The sequence below is a fragment of the Heterocephalus glaber genome, unplaced genomic scaffold (genome assembly GCF_053883595.1).
Source record: "Heterocephalus glaber isolate CG9 unplaced genomic scaffold, H.glaber_assembly_v1.0 deba00001719, whole genome shotgun sequence".
NCBI classification, from domain to species: Eukaryota; Metazoa; Chordata; class Mammalia; order Rodentia; family Bathyergidae; genus Heterocephalus; species Heterocephalus glaber.
The window spans coordinates 2,987,657-3,012,492 of NW_028258432.1; the positions used below are offsets into that span (position 1 = coordinate 2,987,657).

Here is a 24,836-nt window from a genome sequence, read left to right on the forward strand (position 1 = left end):
TCACAGAAATGCATGTCTACCTCCTACCCCATACTAGGGATTAAACCCAGGGCCTTTGTACTGAACTACATCCCCAGCCCTTTTTACTTTTTTAATTTGAGACAAGATCTCACTAAATTGCTAAATTGCCCAGGATGGGCTCAAACTTGCCATCTTCCTGCCTCAGCCCCCCAGACTGCTGGGATTACAGGTGTGAGCCACCATGGCCAGCATGCTAGGTTGCTCCCTTGCTCCTTTGGTTAGAGACAGTAGTCTTCTCTTGGGGGCTTTTGCATCTGCTCCCATTGGTGAGTCCACATGGCCAGCTTACACCCAATCCCAGATACACAAGAAAAAAGAAAAACTAGGGAACTGACTTCCCTGTTGTTCCTTTGGTCCTGAGGCTCCTAGCATAGCTGTTCTGCCTTCCCCACCTTTCAGAGACTGCCTACGTTTGTTGCATATGTAATGTCTAGGGTTTTTAGTTGTTCTTAGAGGAACAATAGGGAAATGTGGCTCTCTTTCCTCTTGTTCTGGAACTGGACATTGTGGGGAAGTTTTACAAATTCATTTTCTTGGCTACTCAGATTTCCTGTTTTTTTTCTTGTGTCAACTTTATTTAGTGTTTTGTATTTTTCGAATTCGTCTGTTGCCAAATGTATTGGCACAATGATCCCTTTTATTCTTTTTTGTTTGTGTGAGACATGGTCTCATCATGTAGTTCAGGCTGGCCTTGAACCCACTATGCCCAGGCTGGCCTCAAATATGCAGTCTCCTGCCGAAGCCTCTCAAGTGCTGGGATTACAGGTATGGGGCACCACACCTGGCTTCTTTTTCATCCTTTTGATGTCAGTAAGATCTAAAGTGATACCCTATCCTTTACTGATATTTGTAATTTTTGTTTTTGTTCATGTATCAGTCTTGTAAGGGATTTAATGTTGCTCTTTCAATGAAACAGTTTTTGGTTCTGTTACTCTGTACTTTTTTATATTAAAATCAATATAAAGCTAACCTGCTTATGAAATGTATATTAAAACAAAACTATTTTATGTTCTCTTAGTTCCTTCCTAACTTCATTTGAAGTTTGTTTCTTTTTTCTTTTTTTCCTTTTTTTGGTACTGGGGATTGAACTCAGGACCTTGTGCTTGACAGGCAGGAACAGTGCCATTGAGCTAAATCCCCAGCTCATTTGAAGTTTTAAGGTTTCCTATATACATTAGCTGCATGAGACAGATTTTGATATTCTGTAATTTTATTATCATTCATTTAAAACTGTCTTCCACTTTGTGATTTATTTTTTGACCCGTTGGCATTTATCTATTTTTGAAGTTTTTTGCAGTGGTGGGGCGCAAACCCAGGCCTTTCATGTGCTAGGCAAGCACTACCACTAAGTCCCGCCCTACCTCCTAGTATTTGGCAGTTTTATGAAAAGACCCATCTTTGCTGAGTTTCTCAGCATTCCTCCAAGTCCTGGCCTCCTGAGCTCTGCACATTGTGATGGAAGATACTTGCTTTCATTCTTCCAGAAATGTTAGATTTTTCCCATCCCAATGTCTGTAAATCTGAAGCCCTTTATCTCCTCATGGTGAAGCTAATCACTGCCATCCAAAGAATAACCTATCTTCTTAGGAGCCAAATGGCTACACTCCAGAACAGAGATGGAGCTTAATGGAAAGAGGATTCTGGTCACTGTCTTCCTGAGTGTTTGTCTTTCAAAGAGGAAAACCTGGTTTATACTCAGAGACACTCTATTCCCTCTAAGATTTATTTACATTCAAAAAGGTGAGGACTTAAGAGTCTCTCCCTTTGGGAAGGCTGTGGGTCCTCTTTCCTCTGTGCAAGTAGGGAAACCCTTTTCCAAAGTTATTCTCCTACACACAGCCCCACTATCCATGGTTAATGAAATCTGGCTTTCTTCACAGTGCCTGGAAGATGAAGGCACAGGACAACAATGATGCAGGGTTCTAGAAGCCTGCTCTTTCTGGAGTGGAGCAATCAGCTGGATTTCTGGCCAAGCTTTCTGGTGTTTCTACTGTACACTACTAGATGGCTAATTGTGCAAGGAGGGTAAAATCCCAGAAGTTTTGCTTAACAACAAATGTGTCTGTTTCCAATAGTTTTATTTTTCTAGGTATTTTGCTTGATTGGCACTGGAGATGGAACCCAGGGTTTCTCCCACTGGGCTACAACCCCAGCCCTTTTTATTTTTTGAGACAGGTCTCACTAAGTTCCTAAGTTACCCAGGTAGGGCTAGAAATGGAGATCTTGCCTCAGCCTCTGGAGTTGCTGGGATTATAAGCATGCACCACCACACCTGGGAGTTTCGTTTTTTGATTTTTAAAATTCATTTAAAAATTTTTATCAGCACATTTGCAGTACATGATTACATTCATCATGGAGCGGTGGTATATGTATATAACATTTCTCAATTCTTTTTATTTCCCCCTTACCTCCCCTGCCTCACAGTTTCTAGGTATTTTACTGCTACTTGTTTCTAATTTTATTCTGTTGGGGTCAAAAGATGTTTTAAATATATTTCATCCTTTCAAAACGTAGAGAAAGTTGTTTTATGGCCCCCATGCTGTCTGCTCTGACAAGTATTGAGTTGTGCATGAAGAGACTGTTCCTCACCTAGCAACTGCAGGGTTCTATAAGTTGAGGACAAAATGGCTGAGTTTCATTTAATTCTTTTTATATTCTGACTTTTGTTACAGCCTGTCAATTATAAAGAGGCATTTCAAATATTCCTGGTATCACTATGTTTGTCTATTCCTCCTTTGTCTCTTTTTCTTTGTATTTTGAAGTTTTGTAGGCACATACAAGGTGTCAAAAATGTTTAAAGTTTTAAAAAATTACAGTAGAAGATACATTGCCATTAATCCGCCTCAAAATACTGCTCCTTGCTTTGAACATGTTCTTGCTATTTATCCCATCATTCTTGCCACTTTCTGAGGCAGTTCTGTAAGTCCTCTTTCATGAGAGCAGTGGCACTGTTGTGGCTTCCTCGATGTCCTGAATCAATTCAAAAGTTTACCTTTCATGGTCTTTCTTTTTGGAAGGGGGTTTGAGACAGGGTCTTTCTATGTAGTTAGGACTGGCCTTGAACTCACTGCCATAGCCCAGGCTGGCCTCAAACTCGCAGTGATCCTTGATCCTCATGCCTCAGTCTCCTGAGTGCTGAGATTACAGGTGTGCACCACCATACCCGGCTATCATGGTCATTCTAATTTTAGGGAAGAAGGCTGGGGATTTAGCTTAGTGGTTTTGCCGCCTGGTGCACAAGCTCAAGGACCCGAGTTTGATCCCCGGTACCAAAAAAAAGATTTTAGGGAAGAGCCAGGAGTCACACAGCACCAGAATTGGTAAGGCAGATAAGGACAGAGTCTTTTTACCAGCTTACCTCTCTGTTGGGTGGCACTTGGCAGCACACTCACTGTGTCTGTGATCACACCTTGTAGATACAAGACTTCCAGAGCTGCTTCAGAAAGTAGCAAAAGGGCCAAGTGTGTTCAAAGCCAGGGGGAGTATTCTGAGGGGCATCAAGGGCAGCATGTCTTTTACTTCATAAATTTTAAAACAATTAAACATTCACCATATATTTAGATCACATCTTGTGTACATTTCTGTGTTGCATTTTACTAAAAGCGACCCTGTATCATTATGAAATGCTTCTCTTTATTGTCTGCAGTAATTCTTGAATTTAAGTAAATGTCTTCTGATGACCACTGTTTGCACGATACATATTTGTGCCTTTGTGTCTAAAATTCATGTCTTAGAGAGTATACGGTCACTTAGTAGAGGCTTCACTTTTTCTGTGTGAGATGGGGTCTTGCTATGCTGACAAGGCTGGCCCCAAACTCTGAGGCTCAAGTGCCCCTCCTGCCCCAGCCTCTTGAATAGCTGGGGCAACCAGCATGTGCCACACCTGCTGTCGCTTTTTTAAAAAATTTAACCTAATTTGACAGTTACTGTCTTTGAATTGTGATGTTTACAAATTTGCATTTAACTTTGGATTTAAGTCTATATTTTGTTAATATTTTTCTAATGTTTTTGTTTCTTTTTTTGGGCTAAAAAATATTTGTCTTTCAGTTCTATTTACTTTTTTTTTTTTTTTGGTACTGGGGATCAAACTCAGGACCTTGTGCTTGTGAGGCAGGCACGGTGCCACTGAGCTAAATCCCTAGCCCCTCTATTAACTTTTTTGGGTTTTTTGCTACTAGGGATTGAACTCAGGACCTTGAGCTTGTGAAGTAGGCGGCAGAACCACTGAGCTAAATCCCCGGCCCTCCATTCACTTTTAAGCTATACTTTTTGCAATATTTCTAGTGGTTTCTCCAGGAACTACGAAATACAACTTTATTATATTCTAATTAGACTTAATAATATACTACTTTCATTGCAACTGTGAAATTTCCACTTACCATCCCCATTCCTTGGGATATAGTTTTAATACATTATAAATCTCACAATACAATATTTTAATTTTTAACAATATCTTTTTTTATTTTGGTACCAGGGATCAAACTTGGGACCTTGCGTTTTCAAGGCAGGTGGTAGAACCACTGAGCTAAATCCCTGGCCCTTAACAATATCTTTTAAAGAAATAAAAATAGAAATATAAAACTATTTTTGGTACTAAGGATGAAACCCAGAACCTTGTGCATGCTAAGCATGTGCTCTACCACCAGGCCACAGCTCTAGCCCTGAAATGTAATTTAAAAACTTATTTTCCATTCCTAGTGATTTTTTTTTATAGATCTGATGCACAAAATTCATATTTCCAAGATAGGCATGGGGTGCACACTTGTCATCCCGGCACTTTGGGAGCCTGAGGCAGGAGGGTGCCACGTTCAACCCCAGCTTGGGCAATGTAAGGGACTTAGTGAGGCCCTGAAGCCCAGGTTGGTCTTGAACTCTGGCCTTCCTCCCTGGTGTTGAGACTAGAGACATGTGTGACCACACCCAGCTACAATAAAAATTTAGAAGGACTGGGGATATCATAGCCTCCTGTCCAACTACTTAATCCAAAATACGTAATACAGAAGTACTACATGATCACTGGAAAAAAGATATCTAAGTGGTGTAAAACTGTGAAGCAGCCTGGGAACAGTGATGCCAGAACCATGGGTCACACCACCAGCCATCCATTTCCAAACCACCATGGGGCATGAGACTCCTATGGAGGCCATTTGGATTCTCATCACTTTTTTTTTTTTTTTGGTACCAGGGATTGAACTCAGGTCCTTTCGCTTTTGAGGCAGGCGCCAGAACCACTGAGCTAAATCCCCGGTCCCTCTCATCACTTTTTAAAGTAGAAAGGTGTAGCCCAACTGAATCCCACCTGGTGATTCCGCTAGCATAGACAGCACTTACGTAGAAGCTTAGGAAAGCTTAAAAATACTTATTTTCCATTTCTAGTGATTTTTTATAGATCTGATGCACAAAATTCATATTTCCAAGCTTTCCTACACTTGACACCCTCCTGCCTCAGGCTCCCAAAGTGTTGGGATGACAAGTGTGCACCCCATGCCTATTTTGGAAATATGAATTTTGTGCATCAGATCTATAAAAAAAATCACTAGAAATGGAAAGTAAATATTTTTAAGCTTTCCTGGTATTTTCTTGTTGGATCAAAGAAAAAGATTCTCGACCACTCCAGAAATGGAAACAAATAAGTGACTCTGAACTGTTTTCACCACAGTCTGATGTTTGAGGAATGACAACACTTGACAGGAGAGATTTTAAAAAGACAGTCACGGGCCAGGGATTTAGCTCAGTGGTTTCGCCGCCTGCTGCGCAAGCGCAAGGACCTGAGTTCGATCCCCGGTACCAAAAAATAAAATAAAAAAAAAATAAATAAAAAGACAGTCACCATTTCAGTGCTTAAAATGAGGAAAGTAGTTAACAGATGGATGCGATCCCTTGAAAAGGTAGCACTGTAGCACCCAGGAATAAAGCATGTGATTGAAGATCCAGAAGATGAAGAATGTAGATTAATTATGTTGGATCCCTATAAAATACTTACTCATGATTCCTTTGAAAAAGCAGAACTCAGTATTTTAAATCAGCTTAATTTGGAACTTATGAAAAAAGTCAGAAGAGATCTTGAGAACTGTGCTTCCTGAAGGTCAAGATGTGATTTCAGGGTTTAGCAGAGCAGGACATATTGTACGCCTGAAACTTCAGGATCATCAGGCACTGTTTAAGCATTTAATTGGCCAAGTTATGGTTGACAGAAAGCCAGGAATCACCTCAGCAGTAAATAAAATCAATAATATTGACAATACATCCTGAAATTTTAAAATGGAACAATCTGGAGAAAAAAAAATGATGACCAAGGTTCGAGAAAACAACTATACTTATGAATTTGATTTTTCAAAAGTGTACTGGGGAGGGGTGGAGGAGTTCAAGAGGGGGCAGGGGAATGGGAAAAAAAAAGAACCAAAATACATCATGTAAAGATACAAGTTTCCAATGATAAATGTAAATGTATTGTATACCCAAAATGTATCAATAAAAGAATTTAAGAAAGAAAAGTGTATTGGAATTCTCACCTTTCTACAGAACACAGACGTATCACAGACCTCAAATCTGGGGATGTTTTATTTGATGTTTTTGCTGGGTTGGGCCCTTCAACATTCTAGCAGCGAAGAAAAACTGCACTGTGTTTGCCAATGATCTCAATCCTGAATCCCATAAATGGCTGTTGCACAATTGTAAATTAAATAAAGTGGGCCAAAAGGTGAAGACTTCAACTTGGATGGGAAAGACTTCCTCCAAGGACCAGTCAAAGAAAAGCAGCAGCTAGAACTGTCAGAAGAAAGAAAGCCCTCTATTCACACTGTCATGAACTTGCCAGCAAAGGCGATAGAATTTCTCAGTGCTTTCAGATCACTTTAAATGGGAAGCCGCCATGCAGCATGATCTCCTTCCCAGAGTGCACTTGTTACAGTTTTTCCAAAGATGTTAATCCTGCTGAGGACGTGCAGCAACAAGCTGGAACTGCATTAGGTGTTTCCTTGGAGGCATGCAGTTCAGTTCATCCAGTAAGAAATGTGTCCCCAAACAGAGAAATGCTATGCATCACTGTTCAGATCCTGGCTCTTGTATTCTACAAGTACCAGACCATCAATCTAGAGGATCATGAAAACCCACCTATTAAATGCAGAAGACAGGCCAGGCGTGGTGGGGCACACCTGTGATCCCAGCACTCGGGAGGCTGAGGCAGGAGGATCACCATGAGTTTGAGGCCAGCATGGAATACATAGTTCAAAGCCAGCCTGAACTACATACCAAGACTCTGACTCAAAAAACCAAACCAAACCAAACCACAGCAGAAGACAGATAATGCCTTTTCAGAAGAAAAAACAGAAATTGCTTCATATACTTAATTGGAAGTGTTTTTTCCATTTCACCACTATACTTTCATGTAGTGAAATATAATTTGTATAATTTCATAAAAATGTAATACTAAACTCTCAATATTTTGCCCTGCTATCTTATCATTACCAAATTAAAAGTCTGGGTGAAAACTATATTTAAAAAAAGCCTTCTGGACGTTCCTACTTCACTTGCCCTCCTTGTCCCCAACTGTAAACAACATTAACAATTTTATATAGCCATTTATCTTTCTATACATATAAGATTATGTACACACATGTGTATAACATGTATTTTAAAACTGAGATCATACTGAATACTATATTCTACAACTTTAAGGGCTCCTCCCACCTTAGCCTCCCAAAAGTAGCTGGGACTAAAGGCACATGCCTCGCTCTGTACCTGGCTACTTACAAATTTTTTCTCTCAAGTTTTTAGTTAATTATAGATTTTTTTGGGGGGGGGAGGTACCAGGGATTGAACTTGGGACCTTGCGCTTGTGAGACAGGCAGCAGAACCACTGAGCTAAATCCCTGGCCCGTTAATTATAGATTTTATGGAGACTTGCCCAAACAAGGTAAAAGTATAAGTAGGAAAAGATCCATTGTAACCCCCTTCCACCTTCCCGTTTTGGAATCATCTTCCTAACCATAGTATAATGTCAAAACCTGGAAACTGACAGTAGTACAGTCCTTAGAGCTTAATCAGATTTAGCCATTTTTCTGTGCACTCAACTGTGTACAAGGTATATGCATCTTCAGCACACATATAATCATGTAACCACCACAATCAAGATTCCATCACATAGGGCCCCCTCACTATTTTTAACTATTCCTAACTCCCCAGTCACTAGCAACTAGTCATCTGTTCATCTCTGTACTTTTGCAATTTAAAAAAGGGTATATAATTCTAATAATTTATATTGGCTTTTTTTACACAGAACAATTTGCTTTGAGATCCATGTAAATTTTTTTTTTTGATACGAGGGATCAAACTCGGGACCTTGTGTTTTCAAGGCAGGCAGCGGAACCATTGAGCTAAATCCCGGCCCCATGTAAATTTTCACACATATCAGCAGTTTGAACTTGGGCTGAGGATGTAGCCCAGTGGTGAGGCGCCTGCTTGGAAAGTGCAAGGTCCCGAGTTCAATCCTTGGTACCACAAAAATAAATAAATTTTTAAAAAGTGGACCAGGGATTTAACTCAATGGTGCTGCACCTGCCTAGCAAGCACAAGGTCCTGATTTCAATCCCTGGTACCGGAAAAAAAAAAATTTTGAACTTACTTTATTTAACAGTGTGGCATGGAACTTCCCTGTCAGTCTATATAAATTTACCTTTACGCTAAAGATGGCACAGGATTGCATAGATTGAATATCTCCACTAACCTTTACACATCTTTTAATTATGGACGTTTAGTTTGTTTTTAATTTTTTCCAATCACATAATGCTACCATATGTATCTTTATACAGCTATCCTTGTACAGTGGCATAATTCTGTGTAACCGATTCTGTTGAGTGGGACTCCTTGGGTCAGTGGATAGGCACAGGTTCTGCTACAATGCTCTCCAGTAATACTGTACCAATTTATGCCTCCACAGTCACACTCAGAGAAAGGGTACTAATGCATTTTTCTTTTTTACAGTTATTTGTGGTAGCGAATTTAAACAATAAAAACTGTAATGTCTGTGATCCAAAAACTAATATTGGTATGTTTCTTTCCAGATGTCTATATGTACATATACAACTATACTAACACCAAAATATATGAAAGTTTGACTAATTTTTTCAAATTTATTTACTGTTCATATGTAAGGAATTACCTTCATTCTGAAGGTATAGTGTCTAGTATGACTCTGACAGTTTTAGGCCCTGGAGATACAATGGTAAATAAAACAGGGCTACAAGCGCTTCTCATGAAGAACTCGTTCTCCATTTGCTAGTCTGGATTTTACATTTAGGTATATGATTCTGTAGAAAGATTCATGAAAACAAGCAAAGCAAAATACAAATGACCCCTCCACTATTATTCTGCTTACCGCTCCCCTTTTTCCAATGATTTGTGATGTTTCCCATGGAAATAGTTCAATTTTTGTAAATATAACTATATAAGATCTTTAAGTGGCTTCACTGTGGTGTCTAAAGTGGACACAACCAATTTCCTACTGATGGACACTGGTTTTCCTTTTATTGTTTTTAAAAAATCTTCTCGACCAGCCTCCAGCTTGGCCATGCACGTGAGCAAAGCAGGTGCGGGCTGAGTGCGCCCTGCTCAGTCCGGCTTGCTCTGCCCACTTTCGACCAGGAGACCGAGCCTGTGAGAACCCCCGGGCTTGCCCACCCACCTCCAGCTTGGCTGTGCGGGTGCCTGCAACAACAGCTCTCCCCACCTTGGGTGTACAGCTACTTGGATCCACACTACAGAGGCACAGGGGGACATAAAGGCCATTGTCCTGGGCTGCAGAAGTGAACGAGAGAGAGGGCCTCTCTCAGGCTCCCTGATGATAACTGAAGCCCACTGGAAAAGTGAAGAGAATCTCTGCAGTAAAGGCACAGCAGACCACCATGCTTGGTAAGTTGGAGGGATCATCACGGGCCACTGGAACCTGGGCTATCTCCAGGGGAAAGGCAGCTGGAACCTGCAGTAGAACTGATAGGGAAAAGTTTTAGATAACTTAATAGATTGAATATTAAGGTAGTTGTAGAAGCAAAATAAGTAATGTGTTCCTTTAAGATTTGCTTTTCCCATAACTCTCCTTGTTTAAGGTGAGGATTACCTGACTCTTTAACCAGTAACTTCATTCACCTAACAAAGTTACTGTGGCAGGGTGAATTTACAATGTATATGGCCTATCTTGTGTCTGTGACTTGTAAATAGGAACTGGAATTGTATTTACACATCAAAGACCACTAGGGATGAGATAATGGTTAAAAAGGATATAAAAAGGGAAATGTTGAACAAAGGGGTACAGATGCTAACCAGAAGGGGTTTCTGGCATTCCTGCTCACTCATAAGTAGAAATTTTATTATTTTACCCGAATTCTATGTCTCTGTGTATTTCTTTCCAAGATTTCTGGAACATTTGGTGAACTGGCCAGGAATTGGGAATGCAATAGCCCTTTTGGGCATCGACCCAAACCCCACTGGAGGGAGTGGCTGTCTCCTCGAGAGGAAAGGTGCACACCTGAGACTAATTTCCTAGGCTTCCCAACAGGACACAGAGACCTGCTCAGCAGCTGAGGATCACCCGAACCCGAGGCACAGACGATAGAAGGAGGACTGCTACTCTTGGTGTCTCAACTCTCTTTCCTTTGCTGGGTGAGAAACCTCGGGAAACCCCTAGTTGCTAACTTTCAGTTTTGCCTTGTGAATTTGTATTTTGTAACTTTGGGGAAATACAGTGCAGGGGCCTGATCACTCCTTGTGCTGTGCCATTTGGGAAGATAGCTCCTCCCATTTGTTTTGGTTCACTTTGTGAACTTCCGGCAAAAATAGTGCAGGGGCCCAATCACCCCTTGTACTTTGCCATTTGGGGAGGTAGCTTCTTTCATTTGTTTTGGTTACAGTTAGGGGGTCACCGGGAGGGAATGTGATAATGTCTCAATAAATGTGAGTGAAAGAGTTCTGGATAGGAGTGTGTAAAACGAGCTGCGGAACAGGACAGAGGAAGTGCTTGTGCTTAAAGAGTCCTCCCTGAGTTGCAGAATTTGTGTTGTCACGTTTAACAAAGGCACAGTGGTGAGCTTGGGCGACAGCCCACCTTAGCCGGAATGGACCTTAAAATGGCCAAGAAGCCCGCAGCCAGGCAGGTGAGCGAGTGATCTCCCACCTTTGTCTGTTTTGGGTCTCCGTACAAGGGTACACATACATACACCAACACTATGATCGGCCCATTGTGGGGACAGAAACATCTTGTCCTACTGTTTTGGAAGCATGCTTAAGAATTTTTTTTAAATTTTTTCCCCCATTAACTTTATTGGTACATTTTAGGTATGAACTACAGTTACATTCATCATTGGGATCTTGTACCTTGACATGAGTATCTTGGTTCTTATTGTTTTTCCCCTTCCCTTGCCCTCCCTTCACCCCCTCCACCCTTCCCTATTTGCAAAGACCTTGTTTCCATTTTTTTTCCTCTTCTCATATTTTTTCCTTTCCCCTACCCCTCCCAATTCCCCTGCTCTTTTAGACCTTTTCTTCCTGTTACACAATATCAGTTATACATTTTTTAAATTACAATATTAAGATCTAGGAGACATTACCACAGATTTTACAGAATTTAAAAGATATAGAAAGCATATTACAAAAATCTGTTTTGAAATAAATTTGACAACTTCTAAGAAGTACCTTGGAAGACAAATTAATGAAACTAACTCTGGAGGAAATATAAAATTTGAATAGCACCTATTAAAGAAAGTATATTCCTAGCTTGAAAACCTACCTATATGACGACAGCAGGCTCATAAACATTTTAACTGATAAATTATATCAAACAATTAAAGCAGAAAAAAGAAGGAACACTTCTCCCCTCATTTTAGGAACTCAACATTGTGCTAATCCTAAAACTGGATAAAGATAATAGAAGAAAAAAGTATGAACATAGATAGAAATTTGTTTAACAAAACAAACTATTAGAAGTCAGATCTGGCAGGATGTAGAAAGTGGTTTTGTTATAGGGATAGCAGCGTTGGTTCAGCATTGGAAGATCCACCCCCAAAAGTCATCATTTTAAGAGAGGAAAGGAAAAAGCCATATGATCCTGTCACTAGTTGGAGAAAAAGTATTGGACCAAATTCTACAGCTGTTCATGGTAAAAGCTATCAGGAGACTAGAAGTAGAACAGAAACTTCTCAACAGATTAAAGACATGTACTCATACTTTCAGTGAGAATGCCTTGTATGAATGGAGAAGATACAATGCTTTCTCCTTAAGATGGGGAACAAGGGGAGATATGCTTACTCTTTATCTGTCCATTAAACTTTGAAACCTAGTCCCCACCAAAATAGTCTGGCAATAAAATGACACAACTAGGATAGGATTGGCACAGCAAAAGCAAAATCTTTATATGTAGATGAAATGATCATCTACAGAGAAAATACTAAGAAATCTCTAGGAGCCCCTAGAACTTGTACTTGAATTTAGCAGGATTAGAAAACACAAGGTATATATAAAAATTCAGGTCTGTGTATACTTGCTATAAATGAAGAACTGGATATTGAACTTTAAAAGTTATGTAGGAGTACAAAGGACCCAGAAAAGCCAAAAACAAAAACAAAAATAGTGTTGGAAGACGTTTAGCACCCAATTTTAAGACTTCTAAAGCTCCAGTAATCAAGGCAGTGTTGGTGTAAGGAAAGACATATAGATCATTGGAATAAAACAGACAATCTAGAAATAGAACCACACATATATGGTCCACTGATTTTTGAAAGATCATTTAACATTAGCATTTTAGAGAATATAAACTCAATTCAAGAGCTGAGGAAGAGACAGTGTCTTCAGCAAACGGCACTAAAACACCTGGTATCCCTATATAAAAAATTACCTTCAACCCTTTATTTCCATACATGAAAATAACTTGAAGGGATCTATGAACCTAAATAAGAAAGCCTGAAAGTATAAAACTTTAAGAAGAAATTATAAGGGAAAATATTTATGAATTCAGGGTAGGCAAGAACTACCTAGGATACAAAAAACATGATGTATAAAAGAAAAAAATTGATAAATGAGATTCCATCAAAATTTAGAACTTTAAATGACATCATTAAAATGAAAAGTAGTCCTTAAACAGACCATATTTACAATGCATATAACCTATGACCAGAATATATAAAGAATTCTTACAGCTCATTAATAGACAACCCAATTAAAATGTAGACATAAGAAGATGATAAATAGCCAGTATAGCACAAGGAATGGTGTGCAACTCTAGAATCAGAAAAATACTAATCAGTACAATAACAAGATTGAATTATGCACTCATTAGGGAGATGAAGTCAAAAGTTTTAAAAGCCTTGTCATGACTTTTTCTTTTTGTTGGATTCTCCCCCTTTGCGTTTAATTTGTCACGCCCAATGGATTCATTCTGCTGGGTTTCCTGGGGTTGTGATCCTCATTGTCTTTTCCAAGGTTATTGTCTAAAATTTTTTGGAGTGCTGGTTTGGTATTCATGAAGTTCCTGAGGTGCTCTTTATCATGCAAGTACCTTATTTCTCCATCAATTTTGAAAGATAGTTTTGCAGGGTACATCAGTCTGGGTTGGAGGCTGTTTTCCTTTAGGGCTTGAAATACATCACTCCAAGCTCTTCTTGCCTTGAGGGTATGTGTTGAAAAGTCTGCTGTGATTCTGATGGGCTTTCCTTTGTATGTGATTTGTTTCTTTTCTTTCACTGCTTGTAGAATTTTATTCTTCTGTTGGATTTCTGGAATCCTAACTATTATATGCCTATGTGTAGATTTTTTTGATTAATGCTTAAGAATTTTAAGAAAGATTTTACTGGAAACTATGGTATTAAGATGAAACTCTAAAACTTAGAGGCTTTTGAGTTAGAATGGCCCAAGCTTTGCCTAGCTTGGCCAACTGAGAGATCCCTAGATGAGGGTCTCATCTGGTCCGTCTAGCTAACAGTCACCACCCCTGGATGGGAACATCCAGATCAATTTCCCTATATTGATTTATGGCTCAAATTGTGCCACAGAATGCCTCCTTGGCTTCATGTGTGCACCCTGGAAACAAAAAGCAATATCCTGGTCCTCTGTCAGAAAGGGGACAATGCTGAAAAGTAAATGGTCCTTTCAGATCTGGACCAAGAGAGTTTAGACTTTCCCCCTCCTTTTGAATTGCTAAATTCACAGGTTTGGAGGAGGTGGGGACAAAACCATGAAAACTGCTTGGCTTCAGAGCACCAGAGGGTGCATGCTGTGGTCAGAAGAGAGTCAGCGAGAGAGAAGGAACGGGCTAAGAGGAAAGATGAACAAGATAAGAGACAGCTGAAGGAGTTTCGTGGGGTGACAGACTTCAGTAGAATTTGGATTCCTGGTTTTAAATAGATCACTAAACCTCTTTATGAAGCTCTAAAGGAAAAAATCATTTACTTAGGTTATAGGAAAAAAAAAAAAAGGTTTTTAAGAGACTAAAACTGACCTTAGCAGCCGCACCTGTGACTTTTAAAATGACAAAATGGGAACCGGAAGGCTATCTGTTTACAATATTCTTTGATGCCTGCCCAGAAAAACATTATGGGAGATCTGAGGTAACTTCTGACTGGGGCGGGGGGGCTATTCTAATGAAAAATTATATTGCAAAGAGAAGACACAAGTTTGGATCAACAGCTCCCTTGTTGGACAAGCCACTGGAAATTGTAACAATTGGAAACAAGGTCAATGTAATCGTATATCTATGTATATGCCAGCCCCATGGGATCCTATTTGGCCACAAGGAGTAATATATTTCATTAGGACAAGAAATTTAAAAAGATCTTGAGGAAATTCGAGACACACTTCAGACTTTAGAAACCCAACTAGATTCACTGGCCAATGTCATTACAGAATAGGCATGCTCTTGATTTGCTCACAGCCCAGAAAGGAGGGACTTGCTTATTTCTTGGTGAAGAGTGTTGTCATTACGCTAATAAATCTGGTGTAGTACAAGAATCGCTAGACAAACTGAAAGATCGGATCAAGGCTCTTGATGAGGAATTTGGTATAGGAGAGCCATCCTATGGGATTAATTTTACTTGGACAGGATGGGAAAACTTGGATAGGACTTCTTCTGACTCCCCTTCTTGTTATAATATTAATATTAATGTTTGGTCCTTCTGTCATCCAATGGATTTCAAAATTTATACCACAGCGCATTGCTGCAGCTCAACACAACCAAATGCTAGTGTTAAGAAATGTAGATAAACTGTGGATAGAATTACCCTGAAGTAAACAGAGGGAAGAATGATAGGGAGTAGTTTTAGACAACTTAATAGACTGAATATTAAGGTAGTTGTAGAAGCAAAATAAGTAATGTGTTCTTTTAAGATTTGCTTTTCCCATAACTCTCGTTTAAGGTGAAGATAATCTGACTCTTTAATCAATAACTTCATTAACCTAACAAAGTTGCAATGCCAGGGTGAATTTACAATGTATATGTGCATTGAGGGTATTGAGGTCCCCCACTACAATTGTGTGTTTATTTGGTTTTTCATGTCTATTAATATTTGTTTTGTATAGTCGGGGGCATTCGTATTTGGTGCATATATATTTAGGATTGTCATCTCTTCCTCTTGGATTGTTCCCTTCACAAGAATGTAGTGACCATCTTTCTCTCTCTTTAATTAGTTTTGGTTTAAAATCTACTTTGTCTGCAAATAAGATTGCCACCCCTGCTTTCTTCTGGGTTCCTGTGGCATGAAGAACTGTTTTCCATCCTTTTACTTTCAGTCTATGAGTTTCTTTTTGAGTTAGGTGTTTCTTGTATACAGCATAGTGTTGCATTTTCCTTTTTAATCCATTCTACCAGTCTATTTCTTTTGATTGGTGAATTGAGGCCATTAACATTGCGAGTTATAATTGGTAGATATTGATTCATCCTTGTCATGATGTTTTGCAACTGTTGGCTCTTTTCTTATTTTTTCCCCCTTTCCCTTTAGTGTCTTACCTTGCCTGGTGGCTTCCCTCTGTTGGGCCTCATGGAGTTGTGGCCTTCATTGCTTTTTTCTAGGATATTGTTTAGAATTGCTTGTAGTGCTGGTTTGGTGTTCATGAAATTTGTCAGGTGTTCTTTGTTATGGAAGTATCTAATTTTCCCATCGATTTTGAAAAATAATTTTGCAGGATACAACAGTCTAGGTTGGAAGTTATTTTCTTTTAGGGCTTGAAATACTTCACTCCAGGCTCTCCTTGATTTGAGGGTTTGTGTTGAGAAGTCTGCTGTGATTCTGATGGGCTTTCCTTTGTAGGTGATTTGTTTCTTTTCTCTCACTGCTTGTAGGATCTTGTTTTTCTGTTGGGTTTCTGAGATCTTGACTATTATATGTCTAGATGTAGATTTTTTCTGATCATGGCTAGTTGGAGTTCTATATGCCTCACTTATCTGTATGTCCAATTCTCTACCTCTGTCTGGGAAGTTTTCCACTATTATTTCTGTGAACAGTTTTTTTATGTCAATTGTGCTTTCTCCTGTTTTTTCATGGACTCCTATCAGTCTTGTTATTCTTCTTTGCATTGTCTAGTAGTTGTTGGATTGATTTCTCATGGCCCCTTACTATTTTTTAAGAAATCTCTATTTTCATGATCTCTAACCACGATCCTGTCTTCTATATCTGATATTCTATCTTCAGATTCCCTTAATCTGCTGTGGATACTTTCAATGGAGTTTTTGATCTACTGAATATGTTTGAATCTGTTTCATGGATTCCATTTCTTTCTTATGTTGGGCGATCATGGTTTCCATTTCTTTCTTATGGTGGGCATTCATGGCTTCCAGCATGTTTCTGAGCTCATCTATTTTTTTTATCTGTTTCTGTTCTAGATCCTTAATCATGTCTTTCACTCTGCTCACCATCTCTAGATATCTGGGAGATTATTTCTGCTTTGAATTTTTCTACAGCCTCATTCATCTGTTTTGTTATTTCCTGTGCTATCAGTTCGGGGTATCCAGGTGGTTGGTTATGGGACTTTTCCATCTCATTTCCCCCAGGATTTACCCTTGGTGGAGTGGAAGTCTGAGATTGTGCCTTGCTTAAATGTCTTCTCATTTTTGTTTTTGGTACTGTCCTTGGTTTAAGTCCTGGGTTGATAGTTTGAAATTGCTCATTGTAGGTATCTTTGTTGCTAGTAATTAGAACCCTTATGGAATGATTGCTTCTCAGAGGTGTCTTCCAGATAGAGCTGGTCTTTAGGTTTTGAGTCTCTAATGACTCTAAGGCTATCTCATTTTCCTTATACTAGGAAGGTTCGTTGACTAGATCAATCACAACACCTTAGCCCAAGTGATACAATCAGCAACACCACTGCATCAAGTACATCTTTGAAAATGACATTTTGTGGTAGTTATTAATCTATCACCTTTAGTTGTGTGAATTAAATCAAGATCGAGGACCAAGCCAACATATGGCAAATAATCTCTTCAATATAACAACTTTACCCTTTGGGATGGGAGTTAGAAGGGGTTTGGCAGGGAGGGACAGATGGGAAGAAGGATAGGGGAAGGTTAGCAATGTGGCCAGAGGACACAGGTGAGAAGGAAAAAGAGAATAGGAAAATAAAGAAGAACTCCAAATGAGGACCAAAACAGGGACAAAAAGGGAAGATGAACAATGTGGGAGAGCAAGAGAGTGACTATAAGAGAGAGAGAAAAGAAAGAAAAGAAAAAAAAAGGGAGAGGAAAACATTTGCAAAGAGTAGGAAAAAAAATTAAAGATGAGCAAAAGAAAAGAGAAAAAAAACCAAACTAATAATACTAATTTTGGGGATAAAAAATAACATTGAAGATGAAGGGCCTCTTTCAGGGTACGTCTCTGCTGTCACAATAGACAATGTGGGTAGCAGTGTACAGATATAAGTCAATGAGTCTCAGCAAGCCAGTCGCAGACCCGTGAGATTCAGGAAGACTTCTGGCTGTAAGTCCCAAGTTGAGCTCCCTGTCCTCTTGTAGGGCTGAACTCTGCAGAGTTGTATTGCAGGTTCCAGTTGCCCTTCCCCTGAAGATAGTCCCTGTCCTGATGGGCAGTGAAGATGACTCCAACTTACCCAGTACAGCAGTCTGGTGGTCCAGTGTCCTCTGCGTCTTTGTAGTGTGGAACCAGGTGGCTGTACAGAGAAGAGGCCAGAGGAGCGGGGGGTGGGGTGGGTGGGTGTCCAGTGGATTGCTGCTGGGGCATGGGCTGATTCTGTGTTCCATGGGACTCACGACCTTGGTACAGCGTCAGCAGACCTGCCTGTCTGCAGCAGGCTGATTCATTGTGTTCTGTGAGACTCTAGAGGTCCCATTTGACCCGGCTATTCCCCTGCTGGGTATCTTCACAAAAGAATTAAAAGAATCATACCAGAGTGATATATGTGCACCCATGTTTATAGCGGCACGGTATGTAATAGCTAAAGCTTGGAAACAGCCCAAGTACCCATCAACTGGAAACTGGATAAAGAACATGTGGTTTTTTAATAAAATGGAGTACTACTCAGCCATAAAGAACGAGAAACTAGAGTCATTTATTGCTAAATGGATGCATATTGAGGCCATACTCTTAAGTGAAATAAATAAGGACACACATGTGTGAATACTGAGTAGTTTCTCTAGTGTGAGAAACTGAAAGTATAAATAAGGATTAAAATGATTAAAACAAGTAATTGATAATTTCAAATAGGAAAAGGTCCAAAGATGTAGGGGTGGGAGGGGAAGGGGAAAGGAAAGAAGGGAAAGGAAAAATTATGAGAAAAGAAAAAAAAAAAAGGAAATGAAATCTATGTAAATAGGGAAGGATGGAGGGGGTGAAGGGCTCACAGGTAATGGGCAAAAAAATAAGAACCAAGATACATCATGTACAGGTATAAGCACCCAATGATAAATGTGAACATACTGTATACCTAAAATGTACCAATAACAGAATTTAAAAACAATCTTCTCAAACCACTAGCCTTCTATGCTTATTTCTGCATAAATTCCTAAGAGTGGGGCTGGCAGTATGGAGGTTATACACAGTGAAAACTCTGCCACATATTTTCCCATTGCCATTAAAGTTGAGCTGGACACAAAATCCATGTAACTCCTTTCTGATCTTCAGTGTCCATTTTGTGGGTGGCTACTACAAAACAAAAATACCCAGGAAAGTCAGTCTTTAAGAATTTATAACTGACTTGTAGGTGCACATATCTAATATTTGGCAAAGAGAGAATAACAGCAGTGCTCTGGGCAGCACTTGGATGCTGCCCTGGCTTGGAAGCCAAGAGGAAGCAGGCAGAGGTAGCACATGGAGGTGGGAATGCCAGGTCAGTCACCCTGTGCGGAGAAGACACAGGCTTGGCTGAACAACAGCATGTGATGAATCACCAGGAGAAATATCCTTTAAACCTAAAGGGGAAGCTACTGACGGGGTCAGAGACAGTACAGTTAACCCTCAGAAGATAGCCAAAGCATCCACAGAAACTCATGATACTTAAGAAACCCAGATTTGGTTCTCACCCTGTTTACTCTTGGAGGCTGGGAAACACACAGGGAGCCAGCACCATTCTTTACTTTGCTAGAGTAGTTTCTAACAGCCACCCTGAGGCTGGAAGGGTTTGGGTTTGCTTCAGCTCTATGGCCTCTACTGGTTCTTGAAAGTATTTTGAAATTTTACTACTCCTGAGAGCTGGGAACCACAGCTCAACCTCAGGGCTTTCTTGTTCTATTTAGCAATCTCAATATGAGAACTATGCCCCTTTGGAAGGGAAATGGAACACAGATGCCATAAAAGAACACACAGGTGAAATGTATTACTCAGTACTTTAATAATCATAAGATTTTTTTTTTTTGAGACAGGGTCTCACTATGTAGTTCAGGCTAACCCCAAACTCACAGCAATCCTCCTACCTGAGCCTCTCAAGTGCTGGGATTACAGGTGTGCACCACCATGCCCAATAGTTCTGTTGTTGTTATAAGGTGGTATTTACCAAATGAAAGAATAATTTTGATCAACCTGAAAATCTGATAAAATATCAGAGGTTAGCTAATAATTTGGTGAAACCACTTCCAACATAGGTATTTCAGTGCAAAAAAATTAGTTTACTTAGTTTTATTCAAAAAATAAAGGGGCCAGGGATGTAGCTCAGTAGTACAGCACCTGCCTGGCAAGTGTGAGGCCTTGAGTTCAATTCCTGATACCAAAAAAAAAAAAAACGGGTCACAGTGTGTAACCGTGGCAGCATGAAGGATGAAAAGATTACTCTGAGATGAAACTTGGTCTGAACAACAACAGGCCCAGTGGGACTGTCCTGAGAGCACCCAGGATGAGGAGTTATCAAGGGAGCAGTCTCGAACTGTGAACTCTCTTTAAGAGCAGGGAAAGACAGGCAGAGAAAAGCAGCATGAGTGTCAAGGAACAAGGAGATTTGCTACGTGACACTTTTTAGGTTAATCTAAGCAATTTATGGGGGGGGGGGGCGGCAATGGCCGAACCTAGTGAGTTTCCCTAATCTCTACCCAAACATTCTAGAGTCTAATCTAGAGTCTAAGTGCTTTTGTCCTGCAGGTCCCTTCATGACTTTAATCATGCACTCCACCCAAGTCCCCCACAGGGTATAACTTAGCTTTTATTGAACATTTTAATTTCAGAAGTCACTTGTAAGATCTTAGGAGTACTGCCAGGGATGGTGATACACACCTGTTAATTCCTGAAGCAGGAGTATTGCTGAGTTCCAGGTCAGCCTGGGTCACATAATGAGTTCAAGGCCACCCTGAATTACAGAGCAAGATCGTATCTCAAAACAACAACAAAACAGTTCAAAACAAGACTTTATTAATAAAGTAATTATGATTTTTGAAAAAAAAGCTTTAAAATGTTTTACATACACATTAATATAGGTTAAGCCACCCAAAAGACAAAGCAAAGTCAACATTAAGTCATGATCCAAGTCATGATTATACAAATGAGAAATAAATACAAGGCTTATGGTATTGATAAGTAAAGACAACCAAGATAAACTGTATTTCAAACTTGTTTATATAAAAGCATATTAAAGATCACTTTAAATGGCACATACCTGTAATCCCAGCACTCAGGAGGCTGAGGCAAGAGGACTGCATAAGTTCAAGGCTAGCCTGGCTACATAGTAAGTTCAAGGCCAGCTTGGACTACACAGCAAGACCATACTCTGCCCCCTAATCACTTTTAAAATACTGTCCATCTTTTCTCTTAAATGAGTATGGACTCATCTGCAATCATGTACAAATATAATAAATTTAACAGCTTTCTTAATCTTTTTAATACAAATACAATTCCTTGCTTCTTTACTCAACCCACAAAATATAGAGTGAAGTCATTAGAAAAATATGGACCTTTCTGAATCTATATTGCATTTTTAATTTAAATCGAAAAATACAGTTTAGAGCATATGAAACACAAGGATTTCAGGTTTACACGTTACCTGTATCCAAGACACTATTAGACATGATCTTTATTTTGGCTGAAATGCAAAAATATATCTTAATTACAGGTTAGTTAAAAATACTCTCCATTAATAGCAGTGGCAGGCATGGATCAAAATGTGAATGAAATGTATCTGTAGATTACTGTCTATTCATATGCCTAATCCCAAGCCCTTACTATGCATTTGCTCTGAAGGTAACTGAATGGGTATCTTACAGGTCCAATTAGCTTAATTTAAACATCCATGTAAACATAGTCAAATTTGCTCTCTAAAGAAATAAAATTCAAGTAAACATTGCATATTTGATTTAAACTAACCTTACAGTTTTACATACTTATGACACATTGGATCATAACCACTAAATATATAAAGTTTTTTAAAAAAATCATCCTATGTGAAGATGAAACTGAACTTTGTAAACATGATTATTTTCAATAACCAATACATGGCAGCTGCTCTTTGGTTTGGTACAGCGATATTGTCAGGTGTCTCAGGTACTGAATATTCAAGTAAATTTGTACCAGGTGAACCAAGTCTCTTGTGTAATTTATTATGTTAATGGCAATAGCAAGACCTGAAATTCAATGCAGTTTCCTTAAGTATCACCACAAATCAAGTGTTTGAAGGATGAAAGTAATTAGAAGTTTTAGCAAGGCTTCTTTTGACCTTTTTCTCCCCAAAACAGTTGACAGCGATCACTTATACCAGTGGAAATACCAAAGAGGCATCCTCTTCCCTGATCTCACTTGTAGGCCCTTAATGAATGGTCACAGATACTATGAGTAAATCAGCAAAGTGTTTACCATGTGGCCAAATGTTGGCTGTAAATTAATTAAATCAAAGGTAACTAAAGTGTGTCTTTAACTGACATTTCTAAAAAGATACAGTATTTACTATTAAAGGTGATGTTAAATAACAAAAGAATTGAAAAAGATTATAATTCACAAAAGTGCCTGAGTGGGTTAAAGGGAAAATGCCTCCTCAGTTGTCAGTCAAGTGCATGCAAATCCTTGAATTGAAATGTACTCACAAAAGGACCAGAACATTTCTGAAAGGAGTCAAGTATTTTTAAATATTTACTATTTCTTTGTAATATTCAAGCCCCAAATTGAAGTTAGGCTTTTGGCTGCTAATTGGTATCTTGATTCTCATGCTAGTTTTCTAAAATAAAGATTGTTAAAACTAAAGAGTTGAAACACAGGCAGAAAAACTCTTAGCAGTACTTCAAACTACGTTTTCAAAGCTAACTCATTCCTTTGGTCCAAAGAGAAAAATTACTTCTTTTTTTTTTTGAGACAAGGTCTAGATTTGTGTTTAGGCTGGCCCTGAACTCACTTTGTAGCCCAGGCTGGCCTTAAACTTGTGGTGATCCTCCTGCTTCTGCCTCCCAAATGCTGGGATTACAGGCGTGCGCCACCATGCCCAGCAGCAAGAAAAGCTACTTAAGATTTAGTATTAGTACGGTCAATATGAATTACACAAATCCTTCATACTGGAAACTTGGAATAGCAACTATAAGATTTATGCTAGATTAGAAAATTATAGAGCTATTTTTAGTATATTGTTTGACATACAGAAAGTATGCCAAATATATTGGTAGATGAATGAAAAGCAAAGTTATTTTGCAAATAGTAGGCATTACAGAATGTTAGAAGTCATCCAGTCCAACTCATTCAGGACCCCCACTGCCCTGCAATCCCATTTTATAGGTAAGGAAATGATAATCTCTGCTACAGATGCTGGTGACATTTCTCTCTACGCACCTACTGGAACCAATGTGGAGGAGTGTGTTTAGTTAAACAGCATACATGAGGAGTAACACTTCTATACTGTTTATCTTTTATAGTATTCTATATTCTCTGGATACAACAACCTCTTCTTTACATTATGTTTTGAAGAGAAGTGTGTCTAGTAAGAAAGGGTTACTGGTAGGAAGTCTGATTTAAGATTTGACATTTAAAACTAGAATCCATTTCTCAGAAACAGGGAATTTTAAATGACTACTGAGGCTTAGAATTCTTCCTCAAAGTTGTATTATTCTAAAGTTTCTTCCCAGTTCAAATTGCAAATGCTGGTAGCATTTGTAAAAGTCACTGTTTAAGCTGTTACAAGATTACTGTAAAAAGTATCAAAATAATTCTTAGCCATTAACTAAATTAAAAATCGAAAGTCAACCAAACAGTGTTTTGTTTTAAATGCCTTTAGAACTGAAAATATTTCTTAACGAGTTTACAATATCCTGCCCTTTTCTGTTTTTCTTCTAGCCTTTTCCATCTATTCCTATGGTGTCCAATCTTTTATAGCACATGTAATTTTGTGCCTCCTTCACATAACCTCAAAGATCAACAAAAAAGTAATTAAAAAGCAGAGCATACCCCAAATATTTCTTATACCGCCAAATCTCCTTTAAGCTTTGGGCACAAAGTATATATACTACATGGTTGTATATGCTTAACAAAAAGCCTTCAATGAATTATACCAACATGTTCTAAATTCTACATGATTATATTTAGATATCTAAATCCTTCTGAGTATGTTATTTTATAGACTAGAATTAAAAAATCTTTATTAAAAATGTTGAAAAGTATAAAAGTATAAATTAGCCAACACCTAATTTTTAAAAAGCAGTCATTTTCTTTCCCTTATTATAATACAGGCAATCATAATTTGGATATTATTCATTTCAGACACCAACTGTCTCAGATGTATTTCACTTAAGTTTTTAGGGTGTGTTTTGGAGTGAAAATTTACCTGGATATGAAGAAATGACTCTAATATTGTAACTCAGGTATAAAATACATATGCCATGTTAACATGGGATGATAGCTCCTATTACAGCATCTCATAACAGGCAAGTGTTATTTCCAAAGGAAAATTAAGTCATTTTTGAGCTGTGAGTCAACGATGCACAAATGGATGCTCAAAATTAAGGCATCATTCTGTTTTGCAGTGCTTCTGTGGATCCAGTGAACTGTCCAAAGGCTTCCTTTTTCAAAAAATAGAACTTCTGTTATATTTGATTTCACTCCATTGATCATTTTCTTTCAAATAAAATGGAAAATACTAGTTCACAATGCTTTTATACACCTATGAAAACAGAAATGACTGAATTATTAGCTAATACTTGATTTTTAAAAATTTCTCAGTATATATTAAATGGTTCTGTGGGATAAGGAATAAATGTGCTAACAGTGCAGGACAGGAAATGAATGCTTTATCAATAAGGACCCATCACTGACTTCCTTTCCCTGTAGCAATCCAAGAGGGTTTCACAGAGAGGGATTCTCACAGCACTCCCTGGTCCACCTACACCTATTCCAAGGTGCTGCCGTCAAGGTGGCCAAGCTCCCACCACAGAGCTT

At 38.9% G+C, this 24,836-nt stretch overlaps 1 protein-coding gene and 1 pseudogene across 8 annotated transcripts in view; one reads left to right on the top strand and one right to left on the bottom strand.

The window, feature by feature from the left end:
* Nucleotides 1–202: 202 nt before the first annotated feature.
* LOC101707132 (tRNA (guanine(37)-N(1))-methyltransferase pseudogene) lies at nt 203–9,374 on the top strand (annotated as a pseudogene).
* Nucleotides 9,375–20,822: 11,448 nt separating this feature from the next.
* Nucleotides 20,823–24,836, bottom strand: part of LOC101702786 (zDHHC palmitoyltransferase 20) — a 67,747-nt gene continuing 63,733 nt past the window's right edge. For all 8 annotated transcript variants that reach the window (XR_002386180.2, XR_002386181.2, XR_015446622.1 and 5 more), the window contains one exon: nt 20,823–24,561. Coding sequence is in view for 2 of the 8 variants with exons in the window: in XM_087199462.1 (XP_087055588.1) it covers nt 24,554–24,561 (8 nt within the window). In the remaining 6 variants the exon portion in view is untranslated. The remainder of the gene's footprint in view (nt 24,562–24,836) is intronic.